Here is a 25047-nt window from a genome sequence, read left to right as displayed (position 1 = left end):
CGTATTCAGGCGATACGTTGGCTCCCATAGCTTACATAGGGATACCAATGATAACGGACTGCAGATTATTCAGTTAGAAGTATCGCATGAAATGGTTGTTGGAAGTACCTGGTTTGCGAGAAAAGCGGTCCACAAATATACGTGGGCCTCGCCAGATGGGACCACTTCCAACCAAATTGACCACGTGCCGCCACCTCTCAGCCTTGATGAATGTCAGAACATATAGGGGGACTAATATAGACTCGGACCACTATCTCGTTGGCATGGTGCTCCGAGTTTGAATTACGACACCATCTACAATCCCCTTTGACAATCAGGTGAGACTGAATACTGAAGCCATTCACAACACGGCCTTTCGCAACACCTATAAGGGCGAAATGGATGCCGCATTAACCGCAGTTAACAGAGATCCTGGAGATGAAGCATCAACAAATGATCTTCACAATCACCTGAAGAACATTATCATTGATACGGCCACAAAGATACTTGGCTCCAGCCGCAAGAAAAGTCGGAACGGCTGTTTTGACGATGACTGTAAGCTAGCTACGGAACGGAAGAATGCTGCATACCGAGTAAAGTTGCATTCTCAAAGGACGCGGGCACGCACAGAGACTTTTCACGAACTTCGGCGAGCGAAGAAGTGATTTCACAGAGAGAAAAAGGAAGCCTGAGAGAACCCATAGGTCTGTAAACTCGAAAAGTACAGGGAGCAACCGCATCAGGTGCGCAACCTCGATACTCATCATGCCGAGAGGAAATTGCGATCTCTTGGCTGCATTCGAAAGAAGAATCCTCCGAAGAATTTTTGGCCCCCTACATGAGGATGGACGATTCCGTAGCCTACATAACGACGAAATCTATGAGCGATACCATGACCGTAATGTTGGGTGCGATGGGCGATGGGCGGGTCACCTAATCCGTATGGGTGGGGATGATCCAGTCCGGAAAGTCTATAAGGGCAATATCTATGATAGAAAAAGAAGACGAGGGAGACCCTGCCTGAGATGGAGCCATGGCGTAGGCCAGGATGCCAAACAGCTTTAAGGGATATCGGATTGGTGGACCTCGTCATAAAAACGGGATGTCTGCAGGTCCTTACTAAGGCAGGCCTAGACCGGATACCGGTTGTTGTGCCGTTGATGATGATGATGAAAATCGGTTTACTCTCTGTTTGTTCGTTCCCCTATCTATGTGTCTGTCTGCTTGTCTGTAGCACCTATTATCTCAGAAACAGCAACTCCTATTGATACGAATTTCGATAGAAAGTTGGGACCTGTGAATTCCCTTGCCTGCCGTGAGTAACATAGTTCCACGTTGAGTTTAAGTAAGGTCCCCATATATGCGAAAAGGGTGTACACATTTTTTTTCGCCAAATATGGTCATGTGGGGTATCAAATTAAAAGTCTCAATTAGTAGTTTTAACATTGGTTGCAGGGGTCCGACAAAGGTCAGTTATTACTTCTCAGAAACAACCCAGTCCAAATATCTGAAATTAAATATGGTGGCCGATGCACATGGTAAATTTTCCTCAAAATACTCTCCATACCGATTTCTGTTTAAGTAAAGTTAATAATAGTATATTACCAAGTTCATTATATTTTTTAGAAATTGACTGCGAATTCCTCTCAGGTCTGTCTCGAAATCATCAACCGCAATCATATACGCTATTCTGTAGAGCATGAAACTATCAAATTTAGTGTACGTCGCACTATTACTAACAGAATTATAATAGGATAAAGTTGTTCCTTTTGTGGAAATTTCCAGCATTCCAAAACTTTGAATGTCAGTGTCATACTAAAGTGAATGGTCTGATAAACTAAATGCACGAACATTACGAGCTATGTACAAATGGGGCAAATGACCACTCAAATATGCTTATATTGGGTTGGGAAAAAAGAAATGTCGTATTTTGTCAATAGATAGCGACACTTAAACATATCTTGTGTTGTACTTATCGCATCGGGTCACACTATACGGCGATTTGAAGACGACAATCTGGGCTACAGGTGTCTCTTTGACAGTTTTATGATCGTACGTTTCAGTCTCAAGTTTAGCGCGTCAAAGATGGAGTCCACCAAGCAAGAAATTCGTTATATTTTACGTTTTTACTACCTGAGAGGTAGAAATGCAGCGAAGGCGGCCGAAAAAATTTGTGAAGTTTATGGGCCCGATATTGTAACGATTCGCACAGTGCAGCCTTGGTTTGATCGATTTCGTTCTGGTGTAGTGGATGTCGAAGATACACCCCGTACTGGTAGGCCAATCGTCGTAGAAACCGATAAAATCGTCGAAATCATCTAAGTAGACCGGCATGTGAGCATTTGCTCGATTGGCCAAGAACTGGATATAGACCACAAAGTCGTTTGGAACCATTTGCAGAAGATTGGATTCCAAAAAAAGCTCCCTCCTGGACCGAATCAACGTCTGGGATGCACAGCTAAAGCGGAACGAATTCGACCCATTTTTGAAGCGGATGGTGACTGGTGATGAAAAGTGGATCACGTACGACAACCTCAAGTGAAAAAGATCATGGTCGAAGCGTGGCGAGCCGGCCTAACCTATCGCCAAGCCCGGATTGACGGCCAGGATGGTTTTGCTATGTGTTTGGTGGGATTGGAAGGGAATCATCCACTATGAGCTGTTCAACTATGGCCAGACCCTCAATTCGGTCCTCTACTGTGAGCAACTCAACCCTTTGAAGCAGGCGATTGACCAGAAGTGGCCAGAATTGGTCAATAGGAATGGTGTTGTGTTCCACCAGGACAACGCTCGGCCTCACACATCTTTGATGACCCGCCAGAAGCTACGGCAGCTCGGATGGGATATCCTATCGCATCTACCGTATAGTCCACACTTGGCACCAAGTGATTACCATCTCTTCCGATCCATACAAAACACTCTTGGTGCTACTAAGTTCGCCTCAAAACAGGATTGCGAAAACTGGCTGTCTGAGTTTTTTGCAAATAAGGAGGGGAGCTTTTATGAGTGGGATATAAGTTGCCTTCTAAATCGCAACAAGTTTGAGAACAAAACGGCGCATATTTGATTTAAATCCGTTAATTCTAAGTATGTTAAATAAAGGGTCGAAGTTCGATCTCGAATACGACATTTCTTTTTCCTGAACTCAATGGAAGCAATACACAATACAATATCTGAAGCGTTTAGCTTCTAGCTTCCCGGCTTGCTTGATTTTCTAACTGTAAACATGTTGGACAAAACGACAAGCAAAAAAAAAAATTCCTCTGCATAAATACCTGTACCATCGACATTCAGCAAAACTTAACTTCAATGGTCGAACAAGGGTTTTTTCTTTTGGAAAGTCTCTCTCAAATCTTTCTCGCGGCATTAATAATAACTTTTAGTCTTTTAGTTTGCTTGCAGTCCATTTCTATTCACCAAGTTTGAAAATAATGAAATAATTTATATTTGCGCAAAGTATCTGACTAACACCGCAGTTAGCACCTCGTTCTTCATTATGGATTAAATCAATTATCTCCCATTCAGGTTAAGCGATGAAGTCTGCCTTATTCCTGGACATGCCTTTTATCTCCCAGAAACCACGAACACCCGCAACTAGTCTCACGAAAGAAGGAAAACTAATTGCAGAAATTTAATCATGTCGACGTTGACTATTCAAATTTATTTGCACATCCAAAAGGCATTCAGCGCTGGCTCAAGTCTTGAATCCTGCTTCCTGATTACAAACAAATGCGGATTATATTTTCATTCGGCAAACAACACAAACTAGACTTGAAATAAACAATGTTGCCGTTGAAGAAGTCGTTTGTAATCCTAGAGCAAAATATCATAAACAATCTGGATTGAAAGGAAAGTCAGATTTACGTGCAGAATAAACTCATCAGAGGACGGTCCTTCTTCTTTTGCATTTCGCGCGCGCCAGCTATTTTCGTCGTCGTGCCTCTCAGTTTCTTACGCTTTCTGGAGCAGAGAAAATTATTTTTCCGCCCGCACTTGCGAAATTAAACATAAATAATACCGTGGCCCTCGCACTTTAGATTCGCAGCGTAAATAAAGGCGAGCCGAGACGGCGGCGGGGACATGTTGAACAAATTTCACTTAAATATGCAGTCTGGCGGAATGCAAATAAGCAACAAGCACCCAACCAGAGGGTTGAATGGCGGAGCTATCACCCCCTTCCACTCTAAATTATTCTGAACCGAAAATGCTCGCCTTGAATTTCCTCCAGAGGAATCGACCATTATTTTTTATTTTCAGATCATAGAGCTCTCGAACAAGTAAGATGATGTCCTCATTTCGTCCTGCAATTAATTTAAATGGGACCATCTTGCGATGCATAGGAGGTAGTGGTGGGAAGAAATAAAGTTTCTCACCATCTGAATACTGAAAGCCAACTTAAATACATTTTCTTTGTGAGATACTTTTAACACATCACCGAACACGTACGTAAGTTTCCACGAGTTTTTGGCCCACATAATACACTCACCTGCACCGACAACGTCAAAATCCAGAGCAATCCCGACATGATGTACGTTAGAAATAAATTTCCATGAATTGTGTTTCGCAGACATCGCAATTCCCTGCGGTAAAAGAAAACAACATGAAATTCGTCATCGAATGACTACAACTACAGGCTAACATCGCTCCTGGAGGTTAGAAGGATGCAGTCAGATGGGGGTTATGAGCTTGGGGTCTACAAACTTTCCCAATACTTCTTCGTGGCGAATTTCCATCACACGCTGAGGAATTCTGATGCATCCATCTACTTGCGACAGCTCGTGGAGGATCGGGAATAATGTGAAGAGTACTTACTTGAAGTAAGAAAACACTAGAACCGCCAGAGTTAGCGAAATAAGACTAATTGTGTAACCGACGTAGTAGATGAACGTGGGTAGTTCGATGTTTGGCTCGAATTCAGGAACGACGGAGGACTCGGGCAGATGCAGGCACTGGCCGTAATTTGTGTAGTTGTCCCAAACTCCTTCAGCAGTGCAGTAACGTGTTGCATTCTCTGAAAAATACAAAAGAAAGAAAGGATGTAAATCATTTCCACAAACACTCAGACATGTTTGTTCTTATTTCTAAAACTGATTCTTTTCCCAAGACTTTTGTGGTTTAGGCATTTTCTCCGAAATTGAATTTCCGGAAATAAATACAATCCGCTTACGAGTACTTTGTACGATTTGCTTCCACCACATCATTATGGAGAAAAGTGTTTAGGGATGTGGGGAATGTATGTAGGTCGAATGGAATTCATATGCAAAAGAGTTCCTTTACAACAATTGCTCGCGGTGAAAAGCTTTTACATTTCCTTTCACAGGAAATGTGTAGTCAATTTACTGTGATCTGTCTTCTAAATATGGCACACTAAGTGTAATATGCAAACGTAAATTTGGATATGAAAAGGGGGCACCGGAATTTATGAAAGAGGCATATTTTCTATGATGCCATTTATAACGATTCCTTTAAAGTAAAGATTGAATTAGCAGAGCGCCCCTCTTCAATTTCGATGAAAACTCGTCGCGGTCAACGCCGTTCCGACGTAGTTTTTTAAGATTTTGTTTGTAAAGTTCAATGTCTGTCCGTTTTCTTTTTGGCGTTGGAAAGTGGAAAGATTCAAAACCTACCGCTAGCTCCTGTCATACGGTCATGTTAGACTTTTACCAACTAAAAGAAGCTTCTTCTCCTTCGTTTACTCCGGGGGACTGCCATTTTGGTGTTACGTCGCGAGACAGGATGAGTTACGAACTGCGGCTCGTGTCGTTATTTACTACTTTTTCCGAAACGTGTCCTTCCTCAGCCTATTGTGGATCGCTTTCATGAATCTTTCTACCTCCAAGTTTTTTCAAGAGTTAACATTTCATTCCCGATGTTCTCGGATGACAATCGCGCCGCGACGTCAGTTGCCACCTCCACTCTGTGTGCGGCGAATCTCGGGCAGTTAAAAACAATATACTCCATATCCTCCGGAATCATCTCGTATGATGGGCAATATGGAGAGTCGTCACGCCGAGGCCATAAAGTATGCATGGTGTCCTCCCTACCCGCTTAGGAATTGAGTCAGGTTATAGCTTCCTTATTAAGGCAGGTCTAGACCGGATACCGGTTGTTGCGCCGTTGATGATGATGATGATAGCTAACTTCACAATGCCCTCGTTTGATCCAGCTTGAGACATCTGGAATAATCCCATGACTCCTGCATCCATTAATTTAATCATCCCTTATTTTTTGCCATTCCAAAATTGCGATCCTCGTTCGCCAAGATGTCGATGGTGACAATGGCTGCTATCACACATGCTTCGTCTGATGTTGTACGGTATCTATATGTGGTTGCGATTTTTCTTCTATTTGCTTTTAGCTTCAATGCCGATGCCCAGGCTGGAGCTACATAAAGCAAGATGGAGCTGACAACTCTCAAAATAAGGAGCTTTTGGCTTTGCCTAAGGCCACCTACATTTGGTAACATTCTTGTCAACAATGTAGCATCCCCAGAGGTCTTTGTTGCTAAATTCTCAAGATGGGGCTTGAATTTTAGCATTTGGTCAACAATGACTACTAAATATTTAACATTTGGTTGCAAATGTATAATGTGTTTACCAATTCTGTTTTTTTATCGACGCTTCCTTCCTTCGCTTAGTAATCAGAACCACTTCGGTTTTATGCTTCGCGAGCATCAGATCAACAACCTTTTTTCAAAAATTGCCTCGTTTGTGAGGACCTCGATCTCCGCAATATCCTTTGCCACGGAAGTCACCCACTTCCAGCACACATTATTATCCACAGGAGAGGACCGAGGACTGATCCTTGTGGAACCGCGTAAGTTGTTGCATATGTATTAGGTCCATCGTCCGAATCGTAACATAATAGCCTCTCTTGGAGGAATTCTATGACTATTCGCACCAAGTGTTTGGCTAAACCTGCATTATTTTGCTTATTTGTATCTATCGCGTAAGATTTATTGGCCTCTACTGCTTCCCCAGCAATTTTCACCACCGTACTGATGGCAGTGATAGTATATCTTGTCTTTTGGAATCCGAACTGTCTATCTGAGAGGCCACCCTTCCTTTCTGTGATCAGTACAAGCCTATTGTAAATGACCGGTTCGAAAAGTTTTCCAACACCGTTTAATAGGCAAATGGATCTATAAAACGAAGGATCACCCAAAGGTTTATTTCGCTTCGGGATTAGCACAAGCTTCTGTTTCCTCCACTTTTCCGGGAAAACCCCTTCTTTAAGGTAGGGCTGTCTGTTCGTTTGTTTGTCTGTTTATCTGTCACACGCACTTTTCTCAGAAACTGCTATACCGATTGACACGAAATGGTTAGAAGGTGGGAACTGTAAATGCCTAGACGTGTTGTGAGTAACATCTTTCTTCTTTGAGATTAAGGGGAGTCTTCACACATGCAAAAGTGGGTTGCAACATTTTTCCACCGAATATAGTTATAGTGAGTATCAAATAAAAGATCTTGATTACTACTTGTTGATGCCAGTCTTAGTTTTGATATTTGTTGGAAATGCGAGAAGTAAGGGGGGTCGAAAGTGAGGATTTTTTTAACGGACATATTCTCAGAAACTACCCAGACGAAAAATCTGAAAAAAAATATCCTAACGCTGCCTCTATACAGTATCCAGCCCTCAAAATACTCTCTATATCGATATCTGCTCAAATTAAGTTAATAATAGTATATTACTGTATTTTTGGGGAAATTGGTAGAAACCCTCTATTCTAGAGCTATAACAATATGTAGTAATATAGATTATAGTATGGAGCATATTATCCCCAAATTATGCTCTTACTAACAAAGTTACAGCTTAAAGTTGTCTTTACTATTTAAATTTACTGCAACTCAAAGTACTAAAAATAAATATACTAAAGTGGTTAGTCTGACAGGCTAAATGCATATATGTACATTACGGGATACGTACAAATGGGATAGTTCTGTACTCAAATATACTCACAGAAAAAACAAAACCTTTCATACTTGGGGCGCCGAGCTTCCGGTTTTCCGACTTGTTGTATGTCATCATGGTTTGAATTTGTAGCCCTATTTCTACAGGGGGATATGTAAAAGAAGGAAGGTCTCCCCATTTAAAAAGTTGTGGTGTCTCAAAATTGCGCTATTTAAGTGTTATAATGGTAGCGTTTAATTTGAAACCCCACTCCCGGATGGGAGAAGAAGAATATGGGGAAAGAAACGGGTTGCCTTCCCCCCCCCCTCCCCCATCTCTGTTGAAAAAAAATTGCGGCCATCGCCCTCCCTTAAAATGGTGTGGGGAAAAGAAGTGTTAAGGAGGGTAAGATGAAGACAAGTCCGTTAAAGAATTGGTTCGGTCGCACCTCGTCTTACAAAGTTATGGCGCGTCAAATACGGACAATTTTCATGTCTGTGATGAGCTTATTAATAAGGCAAATATCGTCACGATTTGCCAAGGGGGACTGGAGGGATCCTCAGTCTTTCCCCTTCTCCACCCCCATGCCCTTGAAATTCGCGGTAATAATTGCGCAATTATTAATTGCATGCAAATATCACTTCTGTAAATCGCCGTAAATGTTTAGGGGTTGCGACTGCTACGTGTTTATAACGGGTAGAGGAAGGAGATACCTCCCTTTTTCTTCTGCATGCATTTGTTATCCTCTCTCCCGAGTTGGAATTGGCAAATCAAACTACTCCATGATGCCATCGACATAATAATGAGAAAATCTAACAAAAAAATACAAGCCTGGAGGGTGTGGGTGTGGAATTTTTATCCCCTAAATCCTTCTACATTTGACATCATTGTTGCTAGAGCTATACTCCTGATGAATGCCTTTTCGCAAGCAAATTCTACGTGCTAGTAGAAATTCAGTTTTGTATTTATCAACACCAAGGACTTAATGGCCGCTAGGAAGGTATGATTACTGTTATGTGGAAAGCCGATCCTGCTGACTGCGCCAGCATTTTATATGTGTACTACAACCATGCACCTTGGAATCTCTTTCCCAAAGTGCAAGAGTACATTTATTTTTTGCTAGTTTCTCTAGCTTATGTGTTTGCATGGGTAGCCCCCAGTATCCTCTAGGTTTACTCAGTATGTTTGGGTAGTCCCCAGTCTCCTGTGGGTTTACTCAGTATGTTGTCGCTGTTTGTAAATCAATTAAAAGAACAATATATTTTTGCAGTGTTCTTTATTTTTATTTTAACACAGCTCTGATTGCCAAATCTATTTCCTGGAGAACCTCGGGATCCGGACGTGTCACCAAGGGGTCATCTTAGCCCTTGGTACATTCCAGCCTCTTCTATGTTGCCAGCCCTTCATTTCACTTACCTGCGAATTTTGCCAGAGTGGGGGATGTCGGGCCTGATATTGGGTTAATATGATGACTGATATTAGACGAGGGCCGATCGTTGGCGGTAGGAGAGTTGTGGTCTTCGGTTGGTTCTGATTTCGAAGGGCTGGCAATTATTCGGATACGTAGACCTTGACCGGGTATAGCGTCAGCTGCTCCTATAACCACAAAACCAGTTAGTTTGGCTACAGTGTTGGGGATCACCCTAGATGCTACCTGAGAAGAGTTCTTTCTGCTGGGAACCCTATGGTGCTAGTAGTAAGTTCAACAAATCTTGCGAAACTGATTGTTTCTAGATAGCACTAGAAAGTGTTTGATACCTCAGTGAAACTATTGAAAGCTGCTTCCAAAAATTTATTCTGCAAAAGCCGTGAAAGATTCTTATTATTATCTTCCACTAAATCTTTAAACCCTAGGAATACTACGTAGTACTATTCCAACTACCGTTTTGGGAAATAAATATTCTTTATGGTTGAGAGCTGCATGGGATCTTCAGAATAGTACTTTTCTTCTACTATATACCAAAAAGTTTGACTCTTTTGGCGGCGACTTTCCATATCATTGCCAATTCTAATGCGAATAATGTTTCTTTTACGGCGCTTAATTCCGTTCGTTCCTCTACAAGTGCCTTTCCAGCGCTCCCTAACCAAGCCTTAACTGCGCTGATTGCTTGGAGTAGTTTATACATAACGTACTCCTTGGGTTCAACATCAGCGTTATATCAGAGCCTCCGTTATTGCAAGTTGCTATCGACAATAGCAGCGAGATAGGTGCGAATACCAATATTCGCCAAAAATTCCTGTATTAGATTCCAACTGGCCGAATTGAATGCATTTCTCACGTCCAGGGTTACCAGCACGGAATATTTGCTGATACTATACTTTCCGTGAATTGCATCTCCGGCTGAGCCAGTCACCAAGCTGATAACATCAATGGTTGATGTGGTTTTATCTTGGCTCTCGGCAAGCGGGAGCAAAATATTATAGATGGCGTTACTGAAATTCCCGTCACATTCACAGATCTCTAAAATGTGTCAGTGCCCCTCTCTTGTGGGGGAGAGTAGGGCACATGAACTGTGGAGATGGCCGGCTTCTGAGTCGTCCCATCACAACTCTATAGGCGCTCTTCCACATATTTACATCCGCATCCAAGCAAAATTGTTCTTTCAATGCAGTGGAGATCCCTCTTCTGGATGTCTCCTCGTCTAGATCCTTGTACTGTGTATAGATTTTATGTTTTTGGGTCCGTATTGTGACATTCTTAACTTGACTACGAAAGCCGTTATTTTTGTCCAAGCTGGATTCTTTCAACAAACAAATGTCAGCCTTACTGGGTCTTGCAGATTTTCTGACATTCCCGCCTAGATCTTTTAGCTTTGACATTTTTCAGTATTTCCGCGTAAGACAGATTGCAATTGCTAGAGATAACAATTGCCTTTGGGCGAATTCTTGCCTTTGCCTTTTTCTTGACCTTCTTGTTAACGACCTTGGTCCATCCAGCCTTTTTGCTTTCCTTAGTTTTCACTTTACCTCCCACTATTATAGAGGGCCTTAATGGCTTTTCCACGTTTTTGACAACTTTGTGCACGTGTGTTTGTCCTTGATAAAGTCGGACAACTCAATTACTTTTTATCCAAGCTGCATGTAAGCTAGTTCCTCGGTGTCAGGGCTCTGTTCTCTATGAGCCTTGGCCGGATTACTCCTTTTAAACACTCCTTCGCGCTTAGCGTTTAATGCTGTAGTAAGGAGCTTTTCTTGAATGGGCCACTTTCTTGGTCTTTAAGTACCTTGTGTCCCTGACATATTAAATGCATATACATTATGAATACGTGAATCAGCTATGCATTCGAATATTCTTCCATATACACAAAACCTGAAACTCTGAGCTTCTGGTTTCCAACTTGTTCATATCATCATGGCGATATTTGAATTTTTTTTTGATTTGGCCATCCCCTGGAGAGGATATGTGGGAGGAAGAGGAGCCTCATTGAATAAATATGTCGATATTCGATATTTCCTAAAATTAATCGAAAGAGGAGGAAGGTGCTGGTAAAGTCCTGCTATGACATTTCCTTATGAACAAATTAATGCAGAGCTTCCTAAAAGTGAGATTGTCGTATCAATTATTGCCAAGGTAGATTGTAATAAAATTGTGGTCGGAAAAAACAGTTTTGTCATAAGCTCGGTCAGCTTTCAGGTTGCTGGCAATCATCATCTCGGATTCTCATGTTCACCACTGTCTGGTTTCGTAATAAGGCTGTGGTTCGGCAGCCTGGATTCAAACAAGATGATGGACACGTTGGTCATTTGACCGTAGTTTACGCATGAGTACTATGCGTCCACCAAAAGTTTCCTTTCATCTGGTACCAGTCAAGAGGCTGTCACTTTTCGAAGAGGCCCATAAGATATTGCCTTGGGACGACCCACTCGTCGCCCATCTTGGGGGAGTAGATTCTACTGCATTATTATTATTATTGGGGCTTTTGGGTAACAGTGGAGTTCACTTTCGATGTGCCACTCCCATATAACAACACAGAAAGAACTCTAATGCAGATCAATCTCAAATTGATTTTGGTTTTCCAGATTTTAGACGAGACAGCGAAAGCGAATCCAGCGTTGTTAATGCGTCGGGCAACATCTAGTTCGGTGCCACCGTCCGCAGAAACCACGCTTCCCAGGTATACAAATTGATCGCTTTTGATGCTCTGTCCATTAATGCAGATAGGGAGAGTGCTATGACCGGTGCGACTGAGAACTTTACTTGCCTCTCTTTTCAAATCAAATTGCTATTAATTTGACCAAAGTCCATTATCCGGTGAGAGAGCAAACAAAAGCAATAGTAGCTATAGCATAGTAGGTCAAATTTGTCTTCTGGGCGCCAAATTACTACTCCCAAAGGGATAGAATGCCAGTTTCACATTTAACTCAGTATCAGGTATATTCAACGTATATACACTATGAGCTATGTATAAATGGAAACATCGTATACCCAAATATTCTTTCATAAAAAATCAACGAAACCTCTCATACCTGAAGCGCCAAGCTTCCAGCTTCTGACTTCTCATGTTCTTGCTGTTCCTGCACTGTGGAGAAACTACCTACCAGGGTGCACTGGTACCGTTCCTATTTCGCTTGTTTGCTTTGTCACGAGAAGGGGTCACTCGAGTTTTCCGCATGATTTTGCCATTTAGTGTTTGGGCGTTTTTCTTTTTCGGTGCCCTAAATAAGACAGATTAATGTCCCTTACTAAAACCCGAATGTTTTGGTGGATATTCTGCCTCTCCTTAATGGGCTCATATAGTTCATTTATACGCTCCGTAAGAGGGGGAAACACTGCTCCGGTTTCGTCTCTTTTATTCTCACGCTTTGCACCAAAAATGATTATTTCTATAGAGGGACTATCCGCATCTATTTCCGGGTCCCGCGACGAATCTCGATTACTCAAGACCGTTGTTATCCCCTTTGGAGACCTCCCTAGCTTGGAGCTCTTCTTGAAAGGACCCGGTGTGGATCTTATTACCGAATTATAAGAGAGCGTGTGGGAATGGGTATGCGGAGTCGTCTTCCCCAAGGTATAGCATATTGAGTTATTCAGAATGACGAGAACTGCGAGGATTATTTATTCAAAAGAGTATATTGAACTTATTGTATCGTGGCTCTAGGTTTGTCTCTTATTAGCTGTAGGAGGTGGTATAGTTTGTACTGACATGCCAATGCGTTTCAGCTCCCTATTCGCCGATTTAAAGCTCTTATTTCTTGAAATGTTACGGCAATCATTTTAAGCTACGTGACAAGTTTGAAGATGTACATGGTCCTTGCATTTCAACATACTTGGCCATTTTCAGGGATATAAATTGGTGTAAGGTTACAAATATAAAATTTTGTTGGTGTGTCGTTCATACTAGAGGTGAGAATATGACACCATTGTCACAGAATCCACTCAGAAATGACGCTGTTATTCTGTTTGCTTCGTTAGTGACATATCTTTGAAGGTTTTCTCTCAGGTTAAAATATTTTCTAACAAACTCGTATTCTCATAAAGTGCCTGTCAATTGGATTCAGTCCCTTCGTTTATTTTTATTTGGGACAGAAGTGGATATCTAGCCCTACAACATAACGAGAAACTGGACACGTACCTCAAATTCCATTCGAAAATCAACTAAAAATTAATCCCGGCAAAACAAAATTAAGTTTTAAGGACATCGGAGATCCCAGACATACGCCAAAGATAATAGAATAAAACCCACAAAATTCGAGAACGTGCTGGCGGAAAACGTGAAATGAATTTCCTACGACATTCCTTTTCAAATCTTTCGTTAAATTTTTGAATCACGAGAAGGGGGTAAGTTTCCAGAGAAAGGGGGTGCTCAATGCGAGCACCAGAAACCATTCGACAATCATGAATAATGTCCATGCGCTCTAATAGAGAACTACTCTATGGAATGGATATTTTTGAGGAAATTCTACGCACTCAAAGGTTTGTCCAGAGCAAAGAATGTCCATGAGCGAGTGAGTAGGTTTTGAGATTTTCTGGATTCTCAAACCTTCTTGTTTTAGCATGAGAACTTTTGGAGAAATTAGTCGATTCCAAGAAGGTTAGATTTGGGAGTCCTTGAACAATACATCAAGCTTCAGGTTCGAAGAACTACCGGCATGTGCAAACGGAGGAAAAAGAAATTTTGTATATACTTACGTGAACTATCGTAGTGAACTCCTTGTAATTCCTCTAGGCAAGGTAGTACGGCAAGGGTTGCTCTCGGTGTCCTTGGCCAACATAATATCGAATCGAACGACGTCGGACAGTATTCGCCTGTGGGGTCGGCTTCCTCGAGTTGGCTTTTTAGGAGACATTTTAGCTCAATGCTTTGATTTAGGGCCGCCAAGAGATCCTGATGCGTCAGTAAGTTGTGATCTTCCAGGGGAGTTAGTGTATTCGTCTGAAAAAGAATAATTTTCTTTACTGAAATTGTTTAAACTAAGTATGGAAAAGTAATTTTCCGTTTTTAAATTGTAAACATATTTTCCGCTCATAATTCAATCACGTGAATATTGTAACGACGAATGGGGAGGATGATTTCTTGGGCATGTCATCGTATTCAAACATTTTAATGAATCAGGTGTTACCCAGGTGATATTTTCTTTTTTCATCTCCTAACAAGCAATTTGCAATCAAAACGTATTCTATTTACATTCCATTTAGCATTGCCTACTTCTGAGACCCGGCAATATATACAGAACATTAAATTTAATTACTAATGAGGTTTGTGTTTCCAATGAAGCCCTAATAATGTCCTTTTGAGTGGCGAACTTCTGTTTAGTATTCGTTAGAAGGTCGAGATCTTTTCACTTTCAATTTATGCTGTTTTTTATAGCCTTGCGGCCAAACAATTCGGAACCACCTACAGTCCTTGAACGCCAATGTAATTTGATACGTACACCCTCATCCGCGTAGAGCCTTCTCTTTAAATTCCCTGAAATTGATCTATAAAAAAAGTTTCCAGAAATAACGGAATTGTTTGATAAGTCCACAGGACGAAGGCGAGCTGCCTTGTTTGATTTCGGCGAAAAAACTCCCTCGATTCCGTCAGTTACAAATCAGATATCCTTCGCGTCGACAGCAATTATCCAAAATTCCACAGTACCCGTATTGACTTGTAATGCGCCTGTTTAAATATTTATCATCTATCGTGGCCATAAGTCTTCATAATTTAATTTATGTTTTGGAAATCTGATACTTTTTGACTTGCTAAACAAAAACTTTTACTTTTTGAGGAAAATCCAAAATCCATCACCGGAAAATTCTGGAGTGTTCAGCAACAGAGTTGCGAAACTTTGCCACAAACATGGGAAAGTATTCATCGTGTTTGTTGGAAAACAGGCGGAAAGTACCGCCTCTTCGCCTATTTGATATGTTCCTTGTTAATTGTCCATGTGGAGACGAGCTTTTAACACGCAAAATGTTATTTACTGAACGACGTCGAGCCTAATAAATTTCTAATGGCTTTTCCGAACATGTTGTTCCATCATGCTTGGTTCATTTTAGATTTAAGTGCTCAACAGAAAGCTTGGGGAAAATTTCAACAAAATATGGAAGAAAAACAGCGGAGGCTCTGCGGATATTTTTATTTGGAAATGTTCATCCTGCATGGGATGTAACAAGTTCAAAGTGATGTTACCCAAGTTGATTTGGGGATTCATTTAGCAAAATTACTTGATTTTTCATTTCATATCATACTACAGTCCTGGCCACCGGAAGTTTAAGTGGGAAGACTTTTTTGAGTTTGTAGCAGAATTTGAGGTTCGGAAATATATGCTCAAGGATGCATGAATCTGGAAGCACTTGAATATGCAGTACTTAAAAAATGTTAGAAATGAAAAGTACACAAAACCAAAATCAAAAAATAATATCGCTGTTCAATATTGTATGACACTAGATCCGTAATTCACACATCTTCTTAGTTTATAATTAGGACATGGACTACCAGAATCACTTTCGAAATGTCTACTGCATATATACATATATTTTATTCTTATTCTAAAACACCCCCTAAAAAGGACTCAAAACGTGTAATAGCCCGGGGATCGTCCTTCCTGCACTGGAGAATATAATAGAACCCCAAGCTAAGGTGGAACACCATACGCCGAGGATTGCGTGGCCAATGGGGAACTTAGTCTTTAGTATCCAAACTAGGAATACTTTGGACACCTTTAGTTTCGAATAAGATCCTTAACCTGGTGGACGGGCTAGTCAGGGTGGGTATTCTTCTCGGAATACTCGTGGGACCAAGGCATGGACATGGATGAGCTGCTGGCATCCAGTCAAAAGACAGTAGCCGCCGAGAGCATTACAATCAGTGCCAGCTTTAGCACCGCTATGCCGAAACCAACCGCAGGGTCTTCCCGGAGCGTGGCGACAGACGGACTATTGGTTTCCAGCTTGGAATTCACTACCGTCAAACTGGGTATAGCGAGTACCTGCCGAATCCGTCGACGCCGGGGAGCCCCTCAAAAACAAAGACCGGAATCGGTAAGAAGCGAAGGTCCTGCAGTCCTGCTCAAGATCTAGTACCAGAAGACCATGTATATTCTGCTAAGAATAAAGAGGCTCGTACTATCGAGCGGGGTTAAAGGGCCTCGTTAAATACCAGACGATTGATGAAGAATATAACAGCAAATGCCTGGCAGACAAACAGATGGCAAAGCACGCTTTTCTGTGTTCGAACCTGAATCCCAGCGATGCAGTCGTGGTCAAACTGGAGCAAGCGGGGGCAGAGAACGCGTATATTTCTTCGGCTTACATGGCTCATGACGAATCAGCTCCACTAGAAGAACTACAACATTTGACGAGGACGACAGCAACAGAGAAGGTCAACCTGTTGATAGGTTCCTCAGAAATTCAACGAAAGAGGTGAATCATTCTTCTTTCTTATTATTAATGCAAATCTATCGATGCGTAACAGGGCAGTACACCGATCTTCCACTTTCCCAGGTCAGAGAATTGTGATGGTTGGGAGGAGGTCCTTTATATCACCCTACTAATCGACAATGGGATTCTTAGGTTGGAGAACTGGACAGCGTTTGATCAGAGATTCTTCTCAGATCATAGTTGGATACTTTTCGGTCTAGATCTCGCCGCCGAGGTCTCCAAACCTTTTGAGAGACTCCAGGGGAATCATTTGGACGAAGTTTGGTCTGGAAAAGCGATTTGATACCGCCTTTAAAATCTTTTGTCTCAGCAAGAAGACATTGGCGTCGTGGTAGAATGAAGATCTCTCCAGTCTTAGGAAGCTGGCCTGGGAGATATTCAACATTTACTACAGGCATAAATATTGGCAGCCATACGAGAACTGCCTGAAGAAGTACAAGTCGTCTATCCAGCAAGGCTCAGTAAGATTCTATCCAAGGAACATAGGAGTCCATCCTTTCTTAAAAAGTAGGAACGCTCCTGGAAGGAATCGTCTAGAGAAACCTTGCAGCTGTTTGTTCAGACGCACTTTCCACCGCTATCCACGAGAATACCCTAGCTGCCTTCTTGGATATAGAGGGAGTATTCAACAATGTTAGCACTAACGCCATCAGCTGAACAGCGACGAAGTACCATGGGAAATCTAAGCATTCCCCACGGAATGCGAAGAAGGATGCTATTCTATTATATGAATAATTACGCACAGTTCAGCGCAGCCTTCCTAAAGACGACATTCTGATTGTGATGGGTGATCCCAAGATGGGATCTGACAACACCTTGCTCAGACATGTGATGAGGAAACACGGTCTTTCTGACTGTAACGAAAATGATGGGTTCGGTACTGTACGCGCAATCAGATTGACCACTTTGCGACCAGCAGTAGATTTAGAAATTATCTTCTGGATGTGTGTAATAAGAGAGACGCTGACGTTGGCTTGAAAAGAGATCACCATCTGATGGTTGGTTACCTTTGCTTACGTGTTGCACACGTCACGTCTCCCAAAATTGTAGAGCTGCGACTTCCCAAGTTCAACATCAGTGCGAAACTATCTTGCTGATCGGACCTCATTAATCCGAATGAGAACATCGATTAAAAATATTCTTTTCTCGAGTAGGACGCAATTCGTCGACCATGCACTGGTCAGGGAAGCGGAGCATAACCCAGAACGCAATAATTTCAGAAGTGTATATGTATGTTAAACTCAACTCAACTCAACTCAACTCTTCAGAAAAATAATATGTATGTCATTCCCTCCAACTCCAACCACGATCACAACCAAAAAATGGCAGGTTGCAATGCCACGATACGTAGGATGGTTGCGATGCCGATGAAAAGTACAAAGGTAATAAGTAAGCGACCCGTTATCGAAAAAGGGATTCCTGAAAAATCTCATATAGCAAAGAATAAAAGCGAAGGCACCAAAAAAAAAAACAAAAAGAAGAGCTCCCCGTATTCATGGAAAGGAACAGAGAACCAAATAAGAGGGTCGCGATCACACACTCGGGGATGAGTCAAGGCGTTAGCAATATACTGAGGAAACTTTGGTAGGAGGGTACAGCGGCCAGCAGACAGTACTTACTAAAGACACGGCTACATTTTACGAAAGACCATAAAAAAGGAAAAAGTGGAAGCAACACTTGCGAAATGTTCAATGGTGGGCACTTGGGAAACTACTACTACTACCGACAAATCACAACCTCTAAGTTGGAACCCATAGTTTACAGAAGAGGCTATATAAAACAAACCTTAAGATCACCGGGGTACAGTAAGCAAGAGATTGTCAGGGGAGATGGAAAATCGTTGGTAAAGAATAGAATGGTAGTGGACTCAGATTGGACTCTCGTGGTACACGAGGTGGTGGGAAAAAGGAACTATTAAATGATACGCTGCAAGAACGGTTGGAGAGGGAGGAAGGGAGCCATTTAATTAAAAGGGTCAAAGGTCCCTAAAAAATCCGTATGGGGGACCTGCACATCCTACAGTGGACCAACCTTTAACAAAGCCACATTGCCCTTTAGCTATAAGGAGGCTAAAGTGAACACATTTCTCAGAGTTTTTTAAACAAGAGAAGAAGAGAAAAATAGGAGGATAATTCTTTCCGAATGTAGATGATCACTTTTGTGTGTAGAGTAAGTGAGTGTGTAATGGCAGCATATTTTCATAAACTAGGAAAATTACAACTCCCAAAGCTTTTTCCTTTTTACGAAAAAGAGGTTATGTTGCCAATAGGACATTCGGCTAAGGAAGGGGCAACGAGATATAGTCCATATAATGCGGAGTAGGGGTCACCCAGTCTGAGGAGGGTGGAAGAAGGAGGGGAGGAAAGTTGTGGCGAGCCTGCAGAAGAGCAAGGACGCTTGAAAGTGGAAGAAAGCTGGGTGGGACTATTGATATTGTGGATGTAAAACCAAAAGGATTTGAAGTTTCCGCATGCCAATACAGTGCCTCCCCTGGACTATAATATCAGTGACCTCATTGGAGCTCGCAGAACTTTAATGTAATTAAGATCTATATTGTTTCTGGCTTTTCCTTGCAGCGCATTTCCGACGGAGTTTCTTATGGATCCCGGCTATGAACTAGAATAAGTAAGAGGGAAAAGACATGGGGGGGGGGGGGGGGGGAAGTTGGCGTAACAAGGTCGAAAGAGATGATATCATTATACATTAGACGAAGGGTTACTTACGAGTTAAAGAACTGAGAACGAGACCTTAGTTACTAGTCGAGGGCTAAACTCAGATCTTCGAAATTGGTCTTTCGAAAATTTAACTTAGCAGGGATGCGCATAGTATGGAAGTTAACACGAGCGATTTGTGCATCGAATTCAAGAGCTAAGTGATAAACATCAAAAGCAAGTAGGAAAGAACAATATCAAGAGGTTTAAGAGAGAAGGTTTAAGTGATATCTTGTAAGGGTGGACTGAAGAACAACACAAGTATTCATAAAGGTACATAAGGGAGGAGAAGAGTGGAAGGAGTTACTGGGGATGGCTGGGAGCCGTAAACCAAGGGAGTACGGGAAGATTAAATTGACCATGATCACTGAAGGAGGGGAAAACTACCGTTAGAATGTCCAAAAAGCTATCGAAGAACTCCACGTACTATACAAGTGAGAGGGCCTAAGACAGGAGAAATATACACAAGAAATAAAGAATGGTTTTGCCATCGGTGAAGAAATGTGCAGGGTAATACAGCCATAAGCATAAGAGAGAGGTTCGGCATGGAAGGAAGTATTCAGTAGTAGTATCAGCGCCTCTGCTCATCACCATTCTTGATCCTCGGCGATCTGGTTTACAGCAAAAGATCGAGTAGCTTTCGAGGAGTTCAGAATTCTAAATCTTATGATCATCAGGTTTTAGAAATGCAGACGAGGTGGTGCTAGTAGGACCAGGAATATTGAAAATTGAAACACAGCTTAGTTGTCAGATTTCTCATATTTTAATAAAAGAGTTTAAAGCTAATGAACGGGTTGTTTTTGTAGGTATTCAAGGTAGGCCTACTAAAAGGAATTTTTTTGATATGTTTCTCAGGTAAGGTTCATTAAGAAAACCCCATGCGTGTAAAAAGAAGGTTGGTTGTGGGGATACGTTACCTTGACGGAAACTATTATACGGTCTGTGGTCCCATCATTCGTCAGCTTGACATACAAGAGAGGCGTCAGAGATCAACTGGTTGCTGCTGTCGTCGAAGATATACATAAGTAGAAGCGGAATCCGCCGTCATGGGACATAGGATTCGGTTCGACGTCAACGTGGAAGCTTGATTTGAACAGGCTGCTTGATTGGACACTTGGAGTGAGCAAGAACAGAGCGTCTGTTATTCGGCAAAAATTAGGTGTAGTGCTAATATTAACATGGTGGGTTGCAAATGAGGAGCAACACGAAGGCATCTCATTGGCCGAGAAAACACTGTCGCGCTATGAGGAAATAGAGAGAAGTTGTGCGACGCAACAGGTGCAGAATAGACGGGGCGTTAATCTCAATAAACGTGGTAGGAAGGCCTAGGTACTTAGTGTGGAGTGGTTTCTCACAATATCCTTCATAGTCAAGGTATTTGGAAAGGGTTGACCGCGGCTCCTTACGAGGACCGGCGGAGATGATGCCTTTTGCTGCTAGATGTCACGGTCCACAGAATGAGTTTACACGAAGGTTATTAAGGCCAGGTTGATATTTCACCGACAATCCAAAAAATCAAAGTTTTACAAAAACTTATTATCTATCTCCTCTGTTGATGTTCATAATCTAACGACTCAACAAAGACTAGGAGCAAATATTATACAAAGTTTCACAGATTGCAAGCAAAATTTTGACCTATAATCGACAAAGGTCCTGTGGGCGGTGTTCTTTTCTGGCATTATTGCTTGGGTCAATTGTGTCTTATATAAACGATGACGAAAATTTTGCGAGCAGTTTAACAAATTGAAGTCGTGAAATAACTTAGCTCTTTAAAACAAACTTGAGTCCTCAAGGGCATCTTCAAAATAAGCAGGAATATTTTTGTTGGGCCAAATGTATAGAAATAGCTTGGTCAATAACTAAATCATTTTTTGAATTGCAAACTTTGCGGCAGGACATAAATGTCTCCAAATGTGGCCGGGCAGTATGAACTGAGAGACATGGAACTGATAAAAAACCGATGGGCTAAAACCATATTCAACCGTCACAATTTACATATGCCTCTATATAGTAGAAGGCAAGTTAAAAGATGCAATGAAAATTCCCATTTTACTGGTTATTCAGATTTTGAAAATTTCCATTTTCCGATTGAATCGTAAATATTGATTTACACAGCGCATAAAATTTGTCACCAAATTAACGACATCATTTCTCCATTTAGGATGCATGGCTCCAAATTGTTGCATCGAAATTTCTCATATGAAAGGATATGTTAAATGGCCCATTATCGTCGTAATTGGGGGTCACCAGACACATTGGAAATACGGCTATTCAAAGCGGTCATGTGTGAGCATATACCCAATTAATCTGTGTCCAATGACATCCACAATTTTGGATATATATACCTCAATCGAATTATTTACGGCTTGCTGCAAGCGACCCGAATCCTGTTTCAAACGTATACATATGTATGCCCTCAGAAATCGTCGTACGGGTAGATATGGAAATGTAGCGGATCCGATTATGCCAGAAGGTATTTCGCTTGCTTTTACCATTTTCCATTTTGGCAGGGAAATGTGCCGCGTTAGCCTATATGTGCACATATTTACGGTAGAATCGTTTGGTAAAGGACCAACAATCGAAGAGCAACGCTTATGGCCGCCCAGCATAAAGCTATTTTCGCACTAATGTAGGCTTTTCAAGCCAAAGACGGGCGGGTATCATCAGGATTAACCTTTAAAAGATCAACAGAAATGGTGAAGGTTGGTTTTTTGCTGTTGCTTAGGGATTTTCACACTGAGGGATTTTTAGCGTAATTCAAAATAGTTTTCAGCTTGAAAGAATCAGCCATCCTTATATTACGCAAAAGCCGCAGATAGCGTCACCTTGATGGTTGCCATAATTGACCTAAAGTTTCTGTGACCAGTTGAGTGTGCTTCGCTTTAAAGAGGAGCGAACATCCTGCTGCTGAGCAATGTCATGCTCACATTTCCTCCTGGCTTCCAGCATAGCACCAAGCGACAATAAAACCAATCCCCAGTGGGTGTGAGTGACGACGTCCAGAGTCGGTTGGGAAAATGAGGTAAACTTTCTTTTAAAATAAACAGAGCGGAAATTCGTTCAAGCCAAACTGAGGAAAATCAATTTACGGAGATAGAAGCCAATACATTTCCGACCCTCTCCATTACCCAGCAGCTGGCTGGGGATGTGAAAGAAAAATATTTCGATGGCAATTGATGCACTGGTATGAAGTGAAAATCACCCGGGATGTTGACGATAAAATTGAATCTCCATACACTAAAGAATTTTGGGAAATTCCAAAGATTCTATACGAATAACAGTTTTTAATTGGAGCAGTAATAATTGAAGGTGTCGTCGAAGCATTCCTTCTAAGAAGTATCTTTCTCATGCTTAAGTAGATTCCCAAGCTAATCCTTTGAAATCCTATCCACTCCTCAGCCTATCAGAAAGTTTTCGACAGGACACGGAAAATGAGGAAAGTCTATTATACAAGTTTAGATTATTTCATCTGTGTTGCTGCTTTTGGAGGGAAGTAATCAAATAAGAAAACAGTATGAGCTGATGATAGAAAGAAAACTTTTGTATGGGAGATTGCTGTTTATTAGCGTCAATACCGCTAAAATGTTCCACCATATTCAGAAATGTAATACTTTTCATAGAACCTGCAATCAAATTCAATATTGTAACGAACGGTAGATTTTTCACAAGACAAACACGAGAGCGTCTTCAGAGGAAAAGTTGATGGAGTAAGAGTTAAACGCAGAAAATACTATATGATGATAATGGAATGCATAAATGGAAGCAGTTCCCACATCTAAAGTTGTAAGAGAAATTGATTTGCGGATAAATTTCGAAAGGAGTGTCTGAGCTATCTGCCCTGTCGTCCTCTATGGTTCTGAGTCTTGGCCAACTATAAAAGAAAATGAACGGCGTCTTGCGGTAATGGAGGCGAAGATTTTGCGTTGTGTGGCGTGACATCCCTTGATCGCATCCGAAATGAGGATATCCGCATCCGATATCGAGTAAGCCACCAAAAGGCCGGTCGAAGCAACGGTGGATTGAAACGCTGGATAGTGATTTGCTTTTGCGCTTGTGAAGAAGTGTGTGAATCCTCTAGTAAATGCTGAGTACAGCAAGAATTGAGCTTGTTTCTCTCTCTCTTTCTCTCTTGACTAGATAACTAATACTATAATAAAATGATCATCAGAAATTACATCGCACTATGTTACGGTATGAATCACGAAACTGTCACTTTTTATATATCATCGGAAGATGGAAATATTTATGTACATCCTCCCATTTTGTAAAATCTAAAGTTCGTTCCACGTCTGGTTGCAAAATTGGTAGGACCAGTCAATGCCGCCTGAACGCTCAAAAAATATTTATACGATAGAAAGATGGTCAAGGCATTCAGTCTCTCATTTTTGAGCCACAGGTCCGAAGCCTGGTCGCGGTGTTTGTGCTAGTATTTATGATTATCCTGATGTTAAAGACTTGTTATTTCCATTGTATTAAGCGAGGTGATAATGAACCCGAGGCCCACTCGCATCAGTAATAAAGTGGGCAAACAACTAGTAGTTAAAAGGAAGAGATTATGTAGTATGCTCTTCAAAGGAGTAAAAAGGGAACACATAGCGTAACATGAGCGATTGATATGCAGTTCAGTAGTTAGTGTTAATTTTTTCGTAGTATAATTAATTCTGCGCTAATAATAAAATACTCTGAGCTTTGAATTAAAGATTCAAGCTTAATATATTCTGTCGATTGTAAAGCTGAGCATAAAGGATAGTAGTATCTTCTGCAGTTGTAAAAGGTGACTAGACAGGATAGAAATATGTACGTAGGCTTGCGACCTAACATTTGGAAATTATTTTCCTACGAAGAAAAAACACTCCGGCAGAAGCGGACTTCATGACAACATCCTCCGGAATGTGCGCCCGATCCTCTCCAACGTCCTCGTGGATCCCAGAATGTTCAATTTCTCTTACTTGAGCGAGAATTTGGTCGACATCAACTGAGCATCCTGCATGTGAATGAAATAAAATTATAAGACTTTTGAGAGCCACCTCACCCTAAAACAAAACGTAATTAAAGTCGATTCAATGTCTGCTTTTTCTTCATGGTTAGAAGGTGGAAAATTTCAAACCCTACTGCTGGCTCCTGTCATGCAGTAATGAGGGGCTCCTGCTCATTAAAACCACTTTCTTATCCTTCCAGTATCCCCGTGGAACCCATGGTTTCCCCCCTTTTTTGTTTGCTTAGGGATTCGACCTACCGAAACTTTTAGTAAATAGCTTGCGATGCCTTCCAAAGATCCGTTGACTCCTGCATGAAATCCACAGCATTTATTGCTATTAAGCACCTTTATGCGATGGTCTCTAAACTGGTTCGATGTGATGTGAAGCTGAAGCAATGAACAATACGCTCCATAGTGGATCGTCGGGGACAAATCGATGTATGATAGATATGCACGATAACCCCGTTGTCCACTCAACAATTATATCAGGTTGTTTAATTCCCCGGGACTTCTTTTTCGTCTTCCAATTTTCGGATAGATGTGGTATTTCCAACGACATATTTGCCTCTTTTACCATTTTGAGATACATTCATACCATGCTAGCTGCCGTCGAAATGCGTAAGACT

The 25047-nt window shown here is 41.5% G+C and overlaps 1 protein-coding gene across 4 annotated transcripts in view; it reads right to left on the bottom strand.

Annotated features, from left to right (window-relative positions):
• Positions 1–25047, bottom strand: part of LOC119646766 (diuretic hormone receptor) — a 159791-nt gene that overhangs the window by 59242 nt on the left and 75502 nt on the right. For all 4 annotated transcript variants that reach the window (XM_038047345.1, XM_038047346.1, XM_038047348.1 and 1 more), the window contains exons 2-4: positions 14000–14243; positions 4792–4990; positions 4466–4559 (exon numbers count right to left, since the gene is read on the bottom strand). In XM_038047345.1, coding sequence (XP_037903273.1) covers positions 4466–4559; positions 4792–4990; positions 14000–14243 — 537 coding nt within the window. The remainder of the gene's footprint in view (positions 1–4465; positions 4560–4791; positions 4991–13999; positions 14244–25047) is intronic.

Source organism: Hermetia illucens, chromosome 1, assembly GCF_905115235.1.
Source record: "Hermetia illucens chromosome 1, iHerIll2.2.curated.20191125, whole genome shotgun sequence".
NCBI lineage: Eukaryota > Metazoa > Arthropoda > Insecta > Diptera > Stratiomyidae > Hermetia > Hermetia illucens.
The sequence above is the reverse complement of the archived record's forward strand: the minus strand, read 5'-3'. Positions and strand labels throughout refer to the sequence as shown.